The 13014-nt window shown below is 37.4% G+C and overlaps 1 protein-coding gene across 1 annotated transcript in view; it reads right to left on the reverse strand.

Annotated features, from left to right (window-relative positions):
* The window catches only part of LOC129242063 (uncharacterized), a 189761-nt gene that overhangs the window by 49845 nt on the left and 126902 nt on the right, over positions 1–13014 (reverse strand). Inside the window, exons 15-20 of the mRNA XM_054878623.1 lie at positions 12118–12262; positions 9753–9847; positions 9405–9564; positions 9136–9233; positions 5239–5329; positions 4840–4953 (exon numbers count right to left, since the gene is read on the reverse strand). Of these exons, the coding sequence (XP_054734598.1) occupies positions 4840–4953; positions 5239–5329; positions 9136–9233; positions 9405–9564; positions 9753–9847; positions 12118–12262 (703 nt within the window). The remainder of the gene's footprint in view (positions 1–4839; positions 4954–5238; positions 5330–9135; positions 9234–9404; positions 9565–9752; positions 9848–12117; positions 12263–13014) is intronic.

Genomic DNA, 13014 nt, shown 5'->3' on the forward strand with positions numbered 1-13014 from the left:
CGTGAGTATCGCTTTCTGTTTTAACGGAAAACGCGGTGGTGTTTCGATGCCCTCAAATCACTCGCCTGATATCTAAATTGCGTGTCGTACTCATAAGCCCACCTCTCCAGTAATGATTCGTTTGATGAATGTTGGGTGGGACTCTGCTTTGAAAAGCATGTCTTTGCCGAAATTAACGCAGTCCCTGTTTGCATGCAATTCCGGTCCTTTGGGACCAACTTCGCAGCAACACGGCGCAGGCCCAAACCTTTAACTAAAATAATCCATAAGCAAAATTGAAGTCTGCCTGATGGTTACTTTGTGGTTATTGATCAATTTTTACTTTACTGATGTTTTCATTAGTTTTCAGCATCGACGGCCTGCGACTACGTTCGGCATCCTCACGATATCTTCTGAAACATTAATGCCCTTCGGGCAGTTTTCTTAAGATTATCATTACCAAAATAGTTTCCAAATATTTCTAAGGCTTTCGCACCATTGAATCTGGAGCGCATTTTTAACGCGAAGTTTAATATAAACAATAAGGAGTTTATATTCAAATTCAAATGCATTATTAATATGTAAAAAAGTGAAAGCACGTGCAGGGGTAGATTTACTTAGGACGGTATAACTATCAAACTATAAATGTCAAGCAATGGCGATAATATTTGGAATGCTATTCACAAATGTGACAATTTAACCTCAAAAAAAAACAAAATAGAGCTCAAATCAGTTGACTTAAGGCGTCACCTGGCGGTTGGTATTGTATTAATAATTAATATTGGTATAGGTATATAGCCCGCTTGATAGTTTGGAGAGGTATGCAGAATTGTATATCTATCCAATGAAAAATATTCTGCACTAAATATACCTAAAGTATACTCGTACATACTCGTACATTTGTTATAATTTTGTGTTTAGAGGTAGTAGAATGCCATCAATTAATTTTCAATGCACTGTAAGCAATATTTTATGACCACTTAACTTGCTATTGAAGTAACCAAAACTAATATAGCATAACAACTTATTTCAACTCCTCACTAATGTTAGTTGAACCGAAAAACTCTCAATCATCTTTGTTTTCTTTTTATTTCACTCAGAAGAAGAGCCATAAATATGGGATTCTGCAAATAATTCTTTCATCTGGATTTTTTAAAGATACAAACTTTGTGCTTACAACTCAGTGTCTATGTATTCTGATGATAGTTTTGCTCAAGCCAATTTACAAGGTATACTACGTACATACATATATATACAGTTTATTGCGTAACAAATATTTATGTTTCACCAAAATTCGTATGTGTATATAGTATAGTAGATATATATGAACATATTTGTATGCGTTTCTATAAGGATGATTTATTTAAAGCATCGCAAATTGATACATATGCTCGTATGCTCTGTTAAATGTTGCGTGTAGTTCTTCCTTAGAAATTTTGAATCACTTTGCATAAATATGCCAACTTAAAGTACATACATACCTATTAATGTCAGACTTATAAATATTTATTTATGTACGCCCGCATCTGCAGTTGTTTGTTGAAGCACTTTTGCTTATTTGCTTCGGAAAATGTTTGACTGCGAAATGACAGGTGTGATAGCCAAAAGTGAGCGAGACAAAACTTTTCGTTTTTGCAGCAGCTAAAGCTAAAGACTTTTATGTATTGCAAATAAACCTTCCTAGCGGAAGTCAGCAATATTTTGACGGTAAGGCAAACATTGCCGCAGGCACAGAAAATTTTGTGTATGACTTTTTGTATTTATGATATGTGTGTATATGTATGTATATGTTTAGGCCTAACTACGTAAGTGTATATGTGTATATATAGGGCATTCGCAGAGAAAACTTGAATTAGTGAAAGAAATTGTTGATTCAGAACTTTGTAGAACGCCATCATTCTCGATTGGTAAACGAATCTTCGTTTCGTGTTAGAGTCATATCATTCGTCTGTTTGTATTCCGCAATTTCAACACAAAAGCAGACAAAAACAGTTGATTCTTATGCAAAAAAATAGAATTCCATATGCCAAAAAACAGCCACATTAATAAAGAGTAATGACAAACAAACAAAACTTTTGATTTCGTTGTGTTATATTTGAAATGGAAGAATCTCCAAAAAAAAAACATAAAAAAGAATATTTGCCTTACCTTAATAAATGATTCTTCTTTCAGTGTTAAAAACTACTAACACACAATTTGAGATGCTAGCTGGAGAATTGAAGGCTAAGCTAAACCTGGCATGAGGCGCACCTGAAGTCACCTGGGGCTGAAAAACTCTCATCTAATGTCCGGTAGGACGAAGAGGTCAATAAATTAAATGCATTTGGACCTTCGCAAAGAAATGGGGTTGAATGGAAAGTGGTGGGTATGAGCCTGGTACAAGTTCGGTTACGAATTCGTCATTTATTAATGCATGAATACTATATATGTGGCGGCACCCACATTAATCAATTTGATCTATGTAATATAATAATAATAATAATTTATACAATAATTTTAAATACGAAACTGATCACTTAAAGGTTAATATTAAGTTCACTTATATGCATTCAACAAAGGTTTAAGCTATCCTTCATTCTACGTGCCCCACAAGCACCGAAACCATTGATCTTTTTTGGGAAACGTTTTCGGACCGTGTTATCTCTCGAAGAGGTGATCACAATTGGCCACCGAGATCTTGTGATTAAGCACTTTGTGACATTTTTCTTTGGGACCACGTGAAAGAGAAGGTCTACGCCATCAGCCCAGGGTCGATTCAAGACCTCAAAGATGGAATTCATGAGGCTATTGAGGGCATAGGGCATCCACTTTGCAATTCGGTTATGGAAAATTTCATGAAAAGGATATTGTCCTCTAAGCGTGGTCGTGGTGGTCATGTGCTTGCTGTTATTTTCCACTATTAACGGCACATCTTCCTTTTTATAATGAAATAAACATCCGATCATTTAAATTAAAAATATTATTTTTCTTTGAATATCAATATAATACCTCTGTTTGGAAAATCCCTGTACTTTAGATAATTATTTTAACATTACTATGCTCACTATGCTATGCAATGCTATCTCTCTTACTCCTACTATTTAAGCTATTTGAATAATGTAAGTTAACACCAGCAAACGAGCGTCCGGCCAAACTCTATTCCCACCAATATTGCTGACGACGCATCTGCAGGTTTGCGCGTGACAACAACAACAAATTGCATTCGCGAGTCACGCGGACAATAATGTGCTGCAACTGGTAGGAAGAGTAAGAATTCAGGTATTTAGGCACAGCTGTCGAAATAAATATGTAGTTGGTTGTATTAACTCACCGGATTCAATCGGCTGCCTTTGCTCTCGCAAGAGAAATCAAATTTTTTTAAAGTAAACTTAAACTGTTTTACTAACTTTTACTTTACATTGCGGAGATCCTATTGATCTTCTTAAACTTATGATATTCTGCGATGTAGGATTTGGATTTCTGTAGCCACGTCGTGTAGACGTATTAAATAAAGCAAAACAAATCCTGACATACAGACATGCATACACAGAAATACAAATGTGAAACTCTTTGTACGATTTGAGCTGACCTTAAAAGGCAGATTAAACGGAGGATAGCTGACAACGAAAGAAATTTCAGCGCCGGCGGTGGTGGTCCATTGCGCCACTCAACATTTACTGAAGTAGAGAAGTCCATCGACCGTAACCTTCTGTGAACCTACAACAACACCACGAACAACTATTCTACCAACAACAGCTCCACCAAAACCATCATGACCTACACCATCGCCACCGACATCTACGCTATCAACAATAACTCCCAGAGGTATAAAAACATCAATAATGGAAGATTGGGCCTCTGTTACTCAACAACGTGGAAAATATTGCGAAAGAAAAATCCAATGTATCCAGAAAACGTCCCAATTTGGTGTGGTTTACGGGCTGGAGGTATCATTGGACGGTACTTCTTCAAAGATGCTGCGAATTGTAACGTAACTGTGAATTGTGAGCGCTACCGTGAAATGATATCCAACTTTTTTTTGCCCAAAATGCAAGAGCTTGACTTGCATGACATGTGGTTTGAGAGGCGAGTTAGGTGAACATTTTATTTCACGTTCGAGACCTGTCAATTGGTCACCCAGATCGTGCGATATAACGCCTTTAGATTATTTTTTGTAAGGCTATGTTAAAGCTTATGTCTATTCAGACAAGCCTGCTTCAATTAACGTATTGGAAAGCAACATTAAAGCATTTATATGTGAGATACCGCCGAAAAATTGGAAAGAATATGCCAAAATTGGACTAAGCGGATGGACCATTTGAAGCGCAGTCGCATGAAGTAATCTTCAAACATTAAATTATATGGACTGTACTATCGATTTAAATAAAAATTTCATGCATTTTCTGAATTTTACGTGTGTTTTTTTGAAAAACTTTCCTATAGCTCTTAGAAGCAAAATAACAAAATGTTACATTAAAGATATTTAATGAGTTTATAAATATTCACACAATTCGCAAGGCCCTCTTTTCATTTTCTTCAAATAAATAACGATATACAATTTTTACACAATATTTCTAAATATAAAACCAGTACGAAATATTCAAATATGTCTGTCGCTTTCTACATATAGTATTTAAATGCTCTTGTAAAACCGACTTCAAATTTATTGACACCATAGGTATGATAAAGGAAAAAGTACTAAGCTCAAGCCAAATTGTAAATATAAAATATTGTAAAAAAATAAAAATAAATCCATGTTTACAATATATTTCACAAACAGTGAATACAACAATAGGAAATATTATAGTGTGCACTTTCGACCCAAACTACGCCCAAAGGGTAGACCAGCATAATACCAAACATTCAATATTTGCCACTTACCATTGTTAACACGGTAGTCAGAGCAATCAGCGTAACAGTTATAAAAGCTAAGCACTGTGCTAACAAACGATTGTTATGAATGCGTGAAGAGAATCTCTTGAAGCCAGTCGGTAGCTGGAAGTACACACACAAAAAAAAAATTGAATAATTTGTTCTACATATTGCATTGATTGTAAGGTATGTATATTTCTAACAATATAATAAAATAATCAAATTGAATAAAATACAATTTCCAGTAAAATACAATATTCACAGAAATAGTTCAGAAATACATACATATATAAGCTAGATAAATACATTTCGAAATAAAAACATTCATGTGTATGTGATGGTAAATGATTTGGGGGAAAATACAAAATTAATTTCTTTTGCCATTTGACTGCCATGGCGTATACGTACTTTCATTGTGCTCACATGAGCGGCAACGAGTAACGAAATTAATAGGACGATGACTATTGTCGCACAGGAAGTGGTGATTGTGAGTAAATTCCTGAAAAGAAGAGATGAAAACAAGATAAAAAATATTGTTTAATATATTGGCTCGCTTTTGGTCGAATCCAATTGACATGAATAAATTAAATCTCAAAATCTGAACCTGTACATAAAACAATAATTTATGTTTGTTCATAGACTTATACGAAAATGGTATTTGATTTACAAAAATGGTATTCTACTTCCAACAATTTTATTTTAACGCTCAATAAAAATTTAAGGGAATTAAATATATTTCCAAGGTAATCAATCACATCTCATCCAAGTGGAGTATTTAGTGGCAGGTAAAATGCTGCAGGGCCCGATTTAGTCATGATACACCAAAATGATAGAAAAATGCCGGCAGGCAACGGCAAACCTATGAGTGTTTTTGTTATGAAAATGTCCCTCATAATAGAAATCTGCTGCGACATAAAACCGTGGCTCACTGTGGGTCCTAACATGAAGACGCACGCAACAGATTGCAGACGATTTCGGGCGAAGATATGATATATTTATAAATATTATATATAAGTACTTCTACATATATATACAATTTCCGGGAAAATACAATATTCACAGAAATAGTCCATATATATACATATGGGCTACGTACATATATTATATATATATATATGGACATCACTACCTGGGTTACCACTAATAACAAGTTGTAGGTATCCGACAATTTTGTTGGGTTGACAAAAGTTGACTGCGTGTGAGAGTCTGCTCTCAAAGGAGGTGCACTACACGCAATGTTGTCAATATGTTTTAAAGCCCGATAAGAAAAATACAATTTCATGGTTTGAAATACACTTTATTATTCAATAAAGTCTCCCTGAACATCAAAACACTTGTTCCAACGAGATTCCAATTTATTAATTTCATCCCTGAAGTGAGAATTTGGAAGAGTTGCAAAATACGCTTCCACAGCTGTTATGACCTCATCATTTGATGAAAAACCCTTTCCAGGCATGATTTTTTTTTAAGTGTGCAAACAGATGGAAGTGACTAGGGGCTAAATCTGGTGAATAAGGTGAATGCTCCAACAATTTCGAACTTTAATTCAAGGATTTTAGCCATTGTCAAAATACTTTAGTGACACCGTGCATGGTCCTGATGAAAAATAATTTTTTTTCTTTTGCCAACTGGATATCTTTTCACATTTTTTTTTCCTTAAGCTTGTATATAAGGTTACAATAATATTCAGAGTTTATTGTTTTACCAGTTTGCAAGTAATCCACAGACAAAATTCATTTTGCATCCCAAAAACCTGATGCTAACACTTTCTTGACCGATTTCTGGACACAAACTCGTCACATAGTCAGGTTCACACCACTTTTTACCTCCTTGTTTTAATTTTGCATCAATGTGGTACACCCAAGTCTCATCAATAATGATGAATCGATGCACAAAATCCACTTTACCCTTTTGAAAACGCTGTAAATGTACCCTGCATTCGAATGTGTTTCTGTTCCATTGTTAGAGAATACGACAACCTTTCTGCATACAGCTTTCGGAAACCCAATAGGTTAGGTTAGGTTAAAATTGCCGCACTTGCAAGGGCCCATTTGGGCAAAAATTTAAAATTTGTCCGTTATGATACCATATAGGGGTAGGAGAAGGGAAAAGGAGAAGGGAAGGGGCCAGGCCGGTCGAAGAAAAAGGAAAAAGCGACTAAAGCTATAGGAAAACGATCAACAGTGGCGATCTACGTTTGTATTAACCGCTTTAAGCTGCTGATGAATTTCATCAGATGTGTGATATTTAAACCCGCAATATCCGCCGGCGTAGCGAAAAAGGGAGAGCCCCGATGTCTAAACCTTTGCCCGATGAGAGCAAGGCAGCAGAGAAGTTACTGAGATGATTCCACATCGTACTTCAAATAGCTTCTGCAGAAAGGCATTGAAACAACTCCAAGCCTCATCGCATGGACACCTAACGGACAATGTCTGGTAAGCATACCTACCTCTCTCGAGTGCCCCCGATCTACGCGTGCACGTTTGCGCACTAATACAGCGCTTGCTAAGTTGGCGCGAGGCCCATTTTCCAGTAGCAGACCACGGGTTCTCAAGGAAACTCCAATCTTCTCATATTACCATGAAGCCGTCACCAGGGCCGTCACCAGGGTCTGGCCGTCACCAGGGTCTGGCCGGGTCATCGGCCCAGCAGTTTCGCTCTATGCGCTATAACCGGGAACCCAAATGAGCCTAATATCGAAGTATTCGGATGCAGTCGGCATAGAAGTCAGGCATTCCCCGACTAATCTCGAGGGTACAAGCAATGAGCCCAAAGCCCTAATTGCCGCTTGGATGTCGGAGTACATATTACAGAAGCGAGCAACCAAACCACTACTTCTGCTTGGAAAACACTACAGTGGTCTGGAAGCTTAAATTTGAGCTTTCGTCCAACTTCGAGCCATCCGTAAACATTTGGCTTTAAACGTTACACCCCGCCCACTCTTCCCTTCAAGAATACGAATTTTTCCCATTCATATTCCTGAAATCCAATACTCAAGCCAAAATATTGCCTACGTTACCCAATGAGATGTCTAGGGCTTCTAGTAATTCTCTTTCAGTCGTTCGACAATTTTCCAATACGATATCCTATATTTTTTTTTACTATTTCTCGTGTTCGGCGATTTTCTGCTATCCCAAGAAATGGTTCAAAGAAGTTGCATAAAATTTTGCGTAAAAAAATGGAATTAAGTGCTTGAAATGCATCTTCACATAAGTGCATTTGAAGATTGTAGAATTATAACAAATTTAGGCTAGTTGTAACGCCCACTCTTATGGAAACCAAAACTAATTGAACAACCATGACATAATTGATATCTAATGAGAAACAATTTGTTATTAATTTAATTTTGAATTGAGACATAATATCGAGTACGAAATATTTTAGTGAAAATTAAGAAGCAATACGTTTACTGCGATACCACTTCATTTTTATCGATTTTCCCGAAGCCCGAGTTTCAGACGCACCTATTTTTTGTTTAACCAAAAGACTGTTACCCAACTGCAAAACTATTTATAAATCGTTTTCGTTTCCATATGGTTTATTTAGCTCTAAGGTGCTACGAATGCGTCCTACTGCGGTTTTCGTGTGGACTAATTTTAGACCGCCAGTTATTACCTACTTCAAAAATACGTCGATTTCATTACGTTTCGGCAAGCCCAGGCTTTAGCTCTGCCCAACCGATTCTTTGCGTCTGTTTGTGTGGTAGCCATCCAGTCTTATGAAAATAGTTTCAAACTGTCCGTCCTCAGCTATGAAATAAATGCTTATTTGCCAATTTGACTCACTGATTTTATCGATTTTTTGGCGTTTTACCAACCAGAGCGTCCTTCGACTAGAAGATCTGTAAACAGCAAACATTTTTTAGTCGTATGTTTCGACTTTTGAGCTTGTGGGTAATGGTACTGAAGAATGTATAGAAGTTTGATTTTTTAGAAACAGTTACTATTACAAACAGTTGGCTTGGCCGGACACCAAACTATCAATGATCTCTTTTGGAGGCGTGGTGTTACCTTTAGTTCACCATGTAGTGTAACTTGATGCAATGTATACCATAAATCGTGAGATACATATGGCGCACTAAAGACATCTAGCGAAATGTGGTCAGTTCCTTTTTCCGCCCCTAGAAGAAAATGAATCTATTTGGTGTGGTCGATCCGCTAAATTGGGGTCCAATTAATCAGTCATATTACCAAACAACATTTGTAACCCACAGTTGAAATAAAAAAACCAATTACTTTTCAACCCATATAGCAATCACTTAAAGGTAAAAATATATATGTAACTGCTTAAAAAATTATAACTTACGGTTTAAAAATGGAGAGTCTTATAACTGTTGTGGCAATGAGTACAACAAAACTGCAGTAGAAATATACGCTCAGCATACGATCCGGTTCCGAACCATACTAAATGAAACACAAACAAAATTATACCAATATTAAATTAAACTGTTTACATTAAAATGCAGATATAAATTTAATTTGAATATATAATATAATCTATATTATATATACATATATATATATATCTATAATACTTCATATAGTTTTTAGCTTTTTCCCTTTTATCTCACACACCTTCTTCTCCAGTGATTCATCCTTGAAGGACAATAACACTGACTGACAATGCTCTGCCCGTAAATGGTCAATGCTACGCGCATCAATTGCACGCATCAAATACTCATTCACTTCATCCTCGGGATCCTTGGCACCTTCCGAGCTATCGCCAAAGCCAAATCTGTAAGGATTTTCATACTTTCATTACTTGAAATAATTTATGCGTATCCCATAAAAATTCTGCGAATGCTGGCAATCAGCAACAAAAACAAAAGTTGGAAAAATACGTAGAACAAAATAGTAAAGCTCAAATGTGTAACGGAAAAGTAAAAATAAACTCTTTGCTGTCAACACAATTCGTTTACTCACTTGGAGGTGTTCTTCTGTGTGCCAGCATGTCCCATCATCCGCAACTCCTTGGAAATGTTGCCATTCACTTGAAGGCGACTGCGTGATTTCTTATGCTGCACATACACATACAAACATATTTATATTGAGACACCCGCATATATGAGCATGAAAACAAATAAAATTTCAGTTGTGGGACTCTATGCTTGTACGATTGCTGTGTTCAGCTTTTCTAATGGTGCAGGTGTTTTTCAATTTGTATTCTTATAATCAATTTTACTTTATTATACCCGCACGCATTTGAGTTGCAACAGTTAGCAGTTAATAGTTGGATGTAACAGTATACAGGAATCCAGATAGGTATAGGTACCTATATACTTATATATACCGAAATTCACAGAATAATGAGAAGAGTCGACGTAGGGTTGAGTTCGCGCGCCAGATGATTCGAGCAAAAATTAATATATTTTAATGAAAGTTGGTGCACATATTACTATTTTTCTAAAGTAGTTTATTATTGAAAATGGATGAAATCGCTTAACAACCACGCCCACCTGTCACATAACGCTAGTTTTCAAACAAAAACAGAAGAACAAGATATTTTCTTTATAAATAACGCTGTAATACCGCCGCGATAAGCTCAAAATGGATAAGCGCAAAAAAAGATACACCAAGCTACGTGGCTGTCTCCTGACCGAAAAACGCGAAACCAGATTGATCATGTTGTGATAGATGGAAGACACGTTTCTAGTGTTTTAGACGTACGTACGATGTGAGAACTCAACATCTACTCGGATCATTACCGCGTTGCAGCAAAACTGCGCACACGCTTCTGTGCACCTACGCAAAGAACGTTCAACAAAGCTACAATCAAAACAGACAGCCAGAATATTCGCCTCTCGACTCTCAGTCCTGCTGTCAGAGAGTACTGCCCAACATAGCAGCATGCACGAACAATGTACCAACATTTCTCGTTCTTTATGTACCGCCGCCGAAGAAGAAACCGGATTCCGGCGAGGCCGAAAAAACAGTTGGTACCATGTGGGATCGCTACAGAGAGCTAAGAAAGGAAGAGAGACATATTATCAAAAAGAAGAAACAAGAGGTCGAATTACGTGAGTGCGAAGAGCTTGAGATGCAGGCCAATAGAAACAACGCCCGAAAACTCTACCAAAACGTTTGGTGGCTTACAGAAGGTTTTAAGATCGGGGTGCTTTCCTGCGATCCGTTGACTGACATCCAGAGTGTACTTAAATTATGGAGGGAACACTTTTTGAACCCGTTAAATAGTGCCAGCTGCGCATTCCATAAAGAATGTCAAGATCCCGGTATGATGAGATGAGAATAGCGATAACACGGCTAATGAACAACAAAGCGGCGGGAGCTGACGCACTGCCGGCTGAGCTATTCAAACATGGCGGCGAGGAGCTGGTAAGGTGCATGCATCATGTAATATACATCTATGTAAAATATGGTCGGATGAAAGCATGCCTGGCGATTGGAACTTACGTGTGCTAGGCTCAATCCATACAATCTGAGCCAATTATCGCAGGATTAGTCGTCTGAATATCGCCTTTAAGGTTCTAGGCTGAATCCCACCATCAACCAATTGATTGGACCTTACCAGTATGGCTTTAGAACTGGAAAGTTCACCATCGACCAGATATTAAGAATACACCAGGAAAGGAGAATCGAAACACACCATCTTTTTGTCTACTTCAAAGCGGTATTCGATAGTACGGAAAGGAGCTACCTATATTATGCGATGCCTTAATTTGGTATCTCCGCAAAACTAGTACGGCTATGCAAGATGACGTTGCTCAATACGAGCAGCGTGATTAGGATTGGGAAGGACCTCGCCGAGCCGTTTGATACCGCAGAACTTAATCGCTCAGGCACAATTTTTTTAAAGCGTAGGATTGTTGACGTATACCGATGATATTAATGAGCTCTCTCATCGCCAATAAGTTCGTTTGATTAAAAAAATTGGAGCCATCCCAAATAAAAGTTTAGTAATATGTGCGCGGGTATATAAAATTCGGCCTGGATCGAATTTAGCATTTCCTTACTGGTTTTATTTTGACGCCTTTTGATGCTTTACATAACCCGTCTCACATGGTAATGTATGCACGTATAAATATTTTTTTTTTTGCATGTAGCAAATGTGTGTAGATGGGTTCAAAGGGCAACTGTGGGTATACCTACGTATGGGCGTTCATGCGCGTGCAACACGTGCCTCGTATCGAGTAGCAACTCTGTATTATTTACTGGTACACATGCATGTTGTTATGTAATTTCAAACTATACTTCCTTTATGTTTCCTTATATATGTACACATGATAATGTTAACTATTTCTTTTACACGCACGCACATACTTACACTTACCGGTCGATAAATATCACCTGGCACTATGAGATAAGTTTCGATTTGATGATCCTTCAGATACGTGTTACGTTCAGCACCTTTACCTTCTTCAACTTCGTAATCACCATCCAAACACTTGAGTGTCTCCTTGGTTATGTGAACGCGTCTGTTTGCAAAGTTAAAAAGGGTAAAAATTGAAAAATATGTAAATGAGGAAATTACCACACATGGGAATTGAATAAAGGATCAAAATTTGCATATGTGGTGTGTATATGACTATGTATAGGTTTATGCTTAGCTGACCATTTATCGATTTCATACACAGGGTGGTCCTCCTTTTAAAAATTAAAAAAATCCACAATAATCAATTTTTTCGGCAAATTCGAAGGAGCAAACATTTCTATTATTTACGCAAACAAGCAAGTAGCTGCCACGGCTTGCAGCCGAGTAGCGCATTCTGTTAACTCAGTTTTCCAAAACTTTGATGACGGTTTCTGGCCCTATCTCGCGAATGGCTTCCGCGGTATCCGCCTTAAGGATCTGAATCGTTAATGGATTGTTCGCATAACATCAGTCGGCGAGACGGCTGATGACGCAATTAGCCAACTTGGGGCGAATAAGACCGATTGTGGCATGGGAGATGCGGCATGGCACCCCGTCCTGCTGAATTAATTTCTAATAGCCCTGTAGCACTCACCGCTGATCGAAATTGTGCATTTTCAAAGAAAAAAGGGCCAGTGATGCCACCGCTCCACTCTGTGGTATTGGCAGCTTTACTTATTAACGTAACTGCCGAGCTGAAAATCTGCTGTGTTAAATAGGATAATTTTGACTCATTTTCAACAAACGCACTGTTAGACTTTCGAAATAAATTTGCAATATTTCAGGATAAGCGCTTGAACGTTTTACTTCCATTCT

The sequence above is a fragment of the Anastrepha obliqua genome, chromosome 3 (assembly GCF_027943255.1).
Source record: "Anastrepha obliqua isolate idAnaObli1 chromosome 3, idAnaObli1_1.0, whole genome shotgun sequence".
Classification (NCBI taxonomy): domain Eukaryota; kingdom Metazoa; phylum Arthropoda; class Insecta; order Diptera; family Tephritidae; genus Anastrepha; species Anastrepha obliqua.